The sequence below is a fragment of the Cricetulus griseus genome, unplaced genomic scaffold (assembly GCF_003668045.3).
Source record: "Cricetulus griseus strain 17A/GY unplaced genomic scaffold, alternate assembly CriGri-PICRH-1.0 unplaced_scaffold_372, whole genome shotgun sequence".
NCBI lineage: Eukaryota > Metazoa > Chordata > Mammalia > Rodentia > Cricetidae > Cricetulus > Cricetulus griseus.
The window spans coordinates 1-5389 of NW_023277111.1; the positions used below are offsets into that span (position 1 = coordinate 1).

At 48.2% G+C, this 5389-nt stretch overlaps 1 protein-coding gene across 1 annotated transcript; it reads left to right on the forward strand.

The window, feature by feature from the left end:
• Positions 1-6: 6 nt before the first annotated feature.
• LOC100763161 (forkhead box protein P4-like) lies at positions 7-1773 on the forward strand (the record flags this gene model as incomplete). The annotated part of the gene is given in 1 exon segment (XM_035453845.1): positions 7-1773. A coding segment is annotated over 1 exon segment (1767 nt), but the record flags the coding sequence as incomplete, so codon positions are not given.
• Positions 1774-5389: the final 3616 nt, after the last annotated feature.

Sequence of the window (5389 nt, forward strand, 5' to 3'; positions counted from 1 at the left end):
GTGTCCAGGCAGTTCCTGTTGCAGCAAGCCTCCAATCTGAACTCCCCAGGGAACAAGGACAGCATACAGTTGGCCTCTGCACTGCAGGTGCCTATGTCTGAGGCCATGATGTCACAGCACATGCTCACCCCTCAGCAGATGCAGCAGAACCTGTCACCCCCTCAGCTGCAGGCCTTGCTGCAGCATCAACAAGCTCTCATGCCCCAGCAGCTGCAGGAATATTACAAGCAGCAGCAACAACAGCTCCACCTGCAGATCCTCACCCAGCAGCAGGCTGGGAAACAGCAGCCCAGAGAGTCTCTGGGGAGTACACAGCTGGCCTTCCAGCAGCAGCTCCTGCAGATGCAACAGTTGCAGCAACAGCACTTGCTCAACCTGCAGAGGCAGGGGCTGGTCCACCTGCAGCCCAGCCAAGCGTCCTGGCCCCTCCAGGCCCTCCCCCAAGCAGCCGCGTGCCCAACAGACCTGCCTGAGCTGTGGAAAGGCAAGGGTGCCCCAGGGCAGCCTGCCGAGGACAGCATCAGGCAGGAGGGGCTGGACCTCGCCAGCACAGCTGCCACTGCTACTTGGTTCGCCAGCGCCCCCAAGGTCTCCCCACCCCTCTCCCACCACCCCTTACCCAATAGACAGCCCACTGTGCTCACACCTCGGAGAGACAGCTCCTCCCACGAGGAAACCCCCAGTTCCCACCCCCTTTATGGACATGGGGAATGCAACTGGCCAGGCGGTGAGACCCTGTGTGAAGACTTGGGCCAGTTTATCAAACACCTCAACACAGAACATGCTTTGGATGATCAGAGCACGGCCCAATGCCAAGAACAGATGCAGGTGGTCCAGCAGCTGGAGATCCAGCTCACCAAGGAGAGTGAGCGGTTCCAGGCCATGAAGGCACATGTGCACATGGGGCCTTCAGAGCCCAAGCCCTTCTGCCAGCCAGTGACCGTCTCTTCAGACCCATTCCCAGATGGCCTCGTGCATGCCCCAACTTCAGCTGCTGCCCCTGTCACACCCTTGCAACCCCGTGGTCTGGGCTCTACCTCTTTGCATAGTGGGGGCCCTGCCCGCAGGAGAAGCAGCCACGAATTCGGCTCCCCCATCTATTCAGAGCTTCCCAAGTATCATGATTACTTCAAGAATGTTGCTGTCAGGCCCCCCTTCACCTATGCCTCCCTTATCCGCCAGGCCATTCTAGAATCTCCAGATAGGCAACTGACTCTGAAAGAGATCTGTAACTGGATCACCAGGATGTTTGCCTTCTTCTGAGGAAAAACTGACAACTGGAAGAAAGTTGTGAGCCAAAACCTCAGAATGCATGAGTGCTTCGTCAAAGTGGAGACTGTCAAGGGGGCTGTGTGGACCGTGGAGGAGCAGAAATATCAGAAACGGAGATCATCAAGGATGACAGGGAGTGATGATCTCGGGCCTCAGTTTTGGCCCCTTAACACCAGCTATCAGGCTGCCCTGGCAGAGAGCAACTTCCCCTTCCTCAACAGTCCTGACAAGCTGAACCCTGGCTCAGCCAGCAGCCTTCTGCCCCTCAGCCAGGATGACATGGGTGCCCCTGGGGAGCCCCTGCCCTGCAAAGGGAGCAGCAGCCCCCCTCGCCTCTCCCCTCCTCAGTAAAGCCACGAGGTGCAAGTGAAAGAGGAGCCTGCTGAGGCAGAGGAAGACAGGCAGCCTTGGCCTCTCCTGGGTGCCCCCAACCCCAGCACTGTGGGACCTCGGGAAGACAGGGACCTGGAGGAGGACCTGCCAGGAGAAGACATGTCCTAAGGGCTGGGTGGGCAGGTGGGGTTGGCAACGACCCTGCCACCCAGTCCAGGCCACAGCCCACCCACCCCACTCTACAGCCCCTCCAACCTCAAGGCACTTCCGGGACTCAGATCTAGTCTAGCATCACACCTCTCAGGTTCCAGACCTGGCCTGAGAAGCAACTAACACCTATTCCTTCCCCCACTTTCTCTTGCTTGAGATAAATATAGGAGATTCCGGATACCTGGCCTGAGAGCAATTAACTTTCATTCCTCCCCCACCTCCTTTTTCTCTGCTTCTTCCTTTCTTTTTAAAAAGCCCCTTGGTTTCAATAAAGTTGGGTCTTGACAAAACCTGCTTGGTCCTGTTCTTTCTTTCCTGCCCATCATTTTCAGGCATGATCCACCTCAGCCTCACGAATTACCGGAGCCCCGTGGGCCGGGGCACTTTCACCCCCTCATCACCTTTCCCCTGTTAAACAGATGACCAAAGACCTTTCTTATGCTGAAGCAAAAAACAAATCTTAAAAAAAAATGTTATTTGCACAATTTCAATATGCTGTTCACCTAAAAAATTCAACGATTTATCGGTCACATTGAGAGCTGTTCTGGCCTTTCCCCTATCTACTGGCTAAAGGCATCAAGTTAACAGGTTGATTAATGAAAATAGTAGATTTGAATCAGGTACAAAGAGCTCTACAGCCTAATAATTTTCATCATTTAAACTAAAGTCTAAATATACAATTTGGCTTAGCTAGAGATTCTGTCCCTCAAAATTGCCAAACAATGAGGTGTACCCACAATATTTATCTGTAACTAATTTAGTAATGAACCCAGATGTCCTAGAAGCAATGGGGTCATAACTCCTGTGCAGGGTATGCTTAAAGAGCAGGCTATTGCCCAGGAAAAGGGATTGGGAAGAATTTAAAGGGCGACCCCTGCCTGTGTCAGACAGACCCCCTGGTACAGAGAGCCCCTGGAGACAGGAGAGGATTGGGACATTTAAATGGGACCCATTTTACCGCAGCTTCCTAAAGCTCCAACTCTTATCACCTGGAAAAATGATGAATCTGTTTGGTAGAACAATGGCCCTTATCTGAATTAAAATTGGAGGCTTCTCATGTCCTGGTTCAGGAGCAACACAATGCAGGTCACATTGTCCCTTCCACTTATCCCTGGAATACCCCAATATTTATTGTTAAGAAAAAATGAGGTAATTGAGGCTGTTACAAGACTTGAGACAGGTCAATAATACCATGATTCCCATGGATACCACTCAGCCAGGGATGCCAGGCCCTGTGGCCATCCCAAAAAATTGTCATTTACTTGTGATGGATTTAAAGGATTGTATTTTCAATATTCCTCTGCACCCTGCTGATTGTCAGCATTTTGTGTTCAATGTTCCATCTCTTAATTTAATAGAGTCTTACAAGAGGGTATCAATGGGTATATTTGCCTCTAGGCATGACTAATAACCCTACCATGTGTCAACTTTCAATCAGTTTTGTCAGGATTTTGTAATTACCCCCAAAACTGGCATTCCTTACAACCATCAAGGACAGGCTATTGTGGAACAGGTCCATCACACTTTAAAAGCTTATTTGGTTAAATAAGGGGGACCTTGAGGGTCCCCTTGGCTTGCCTCACCCTACTTATATTTTAAATTTTTTAATAATGGGTAATTCTAATAATTCTGCATCAATTCATCATTGGCCATCCTCTGTGCAGAAAAAGCCTCTGGATAAATGAATAGATCTTCCCTGGATTCTTTGGAGAGGGCCAGTTCCGGTTTTGGTGTGGGCTCTTGTGTCTATTTGCATTTTTCCAGAGAATGGTGAATCTCCAATCTGGGTTCCAGAGTGTCATGTATACCTGGTTCCTTCTGATTTGATTCAGCTTTCTAATGAGCCATTGGATGCTAATGAGAAATCTGTCAGCCTTGGTGCTGATGGATTCTCAAAAACAGGTTTGACCAGTTATGGTCCGCTCCAACCTTAATCTGGGAAAGGCAGCCGGGAATAAGAATTTAAAGGAACAAATTTCCTAATCATTGGCCATGTCTGCTTAGTAAAGATGGAAGCCAAGCCAACCTTTTCCCACATGTCCCTCTGCTGGCCTTATGCCTGCTTAAAATACAGTCTTTTTGGCTGCCAAAGGTGTTAATTTAAGTTACAAGGTGTGCTCCTACACTCTTTGATATGCTAAGTAACCCTCACTCTGGAGAAATGTTTAACTGTTTCCTCCAAAAACGCCACTTGGAGAAGCTGCAGAGATGATGGGATTGCAGCCTCGGTTTTCATGGTACAAGACACCACAGTGGGACTCCCTGGAGAAGACGAGCTATTCCTTACTGACACGGGAGAGATCTTGACATCCTGACTTACAATGTGGCTGCAATTGGAACCACCAGGCAGTTTCTGGCTTAGCTGCCCCTCAGGCACTTAACACAGCAAGCATACTAAGTAGTTCTCAGGAGACGTTCCTTCTGCTTTAAGATCCTAAAAATTATATTTATTCTCTAGTCTAAATGGGCACTTTAGATTTTAATTGGGTAACTTTTCTAGATTTCTCAATTGGCTACTCAAAATTATTTAGGCTTGTGAGATCAGGGTGCCTCCTCTTTAGGAAGACTCTGTCTTTTGGAACTCATACTAAAGGTCACTTCAGGTATGAAAAGGGATCCCTAGACCACAGGATTAAAATCTGGGCAGCTTCTTTTAGCCTTGTCTGTTTTGAGGCACAAAAAAAAAGGCCAGCAAGTCAAAAGCCACTTGTGGAGAGAGTAAATCATGCTTTCCTTGCAGCAAGCTACCCCTCAACGAAGGTCTAGCTGAGTCTTCAGGACAAATGAGTTATCAATGATGGGTTATTTTCAAGGAAAATCTGTTTACCTAAAACAGAGGGTCTGCAAGGCTTAGGCAGGCTTTTCTATGATGGGCATGATAGATGTTGAAGTCCTGAAATACTAAGACAGACACTAATTTTTATTTTTATATGTGTAAGGGATCACCTGTAGGTGACCTCTGGGAGTCTGCTTTTCTTCACTTATCTAGAGTTGATCTGCAGTACCCTGGGGGTGCTGACTGCCACACAGCTAGGTGCTATTTCCTTATTTTCCCTACTGACAACAAGGCATGTTTACAAATATGGAGATTATCTGCAAGGTGCCAGGGGCTTAAGAGCTTGGACTTTGATCTGATTTATTTCTTAGGGTGCTGCTGATAGTGTAGAAGTTAACTCCCCTGTAAACAAAATTGTCATTCTTCTTTCAAGAGTGATTGGCTGTTTTGTCTTTATTAATCCACAGATCCCTCCCTCTATCTAACCTGTAAGAAGTAGCAGTACTGGACCCAAACCTTGGCCTCTGAGCTTTGTTGAGTGTGGATTCCCTGTGGAAAGGGAGGCTCTGCCTTCCTGGCAAGGGAGACGATGAGCTGGTAATATCACTGTCCAGTGATACAGGCTTTGCTTTTGTTGAGCAGTGGGAAGACAGATTGGAAAACTGAAGGTCTGGATTCTAGAAGTTCTGGATGTTACACTCCACTTTCAGGTTTGTCTTACAAATGTCACAGATAGTTTAGAAACTGTTAGAAAGGAGGGCATGGGAATCATCCCTCAGCAATACATGATTAGAGTGT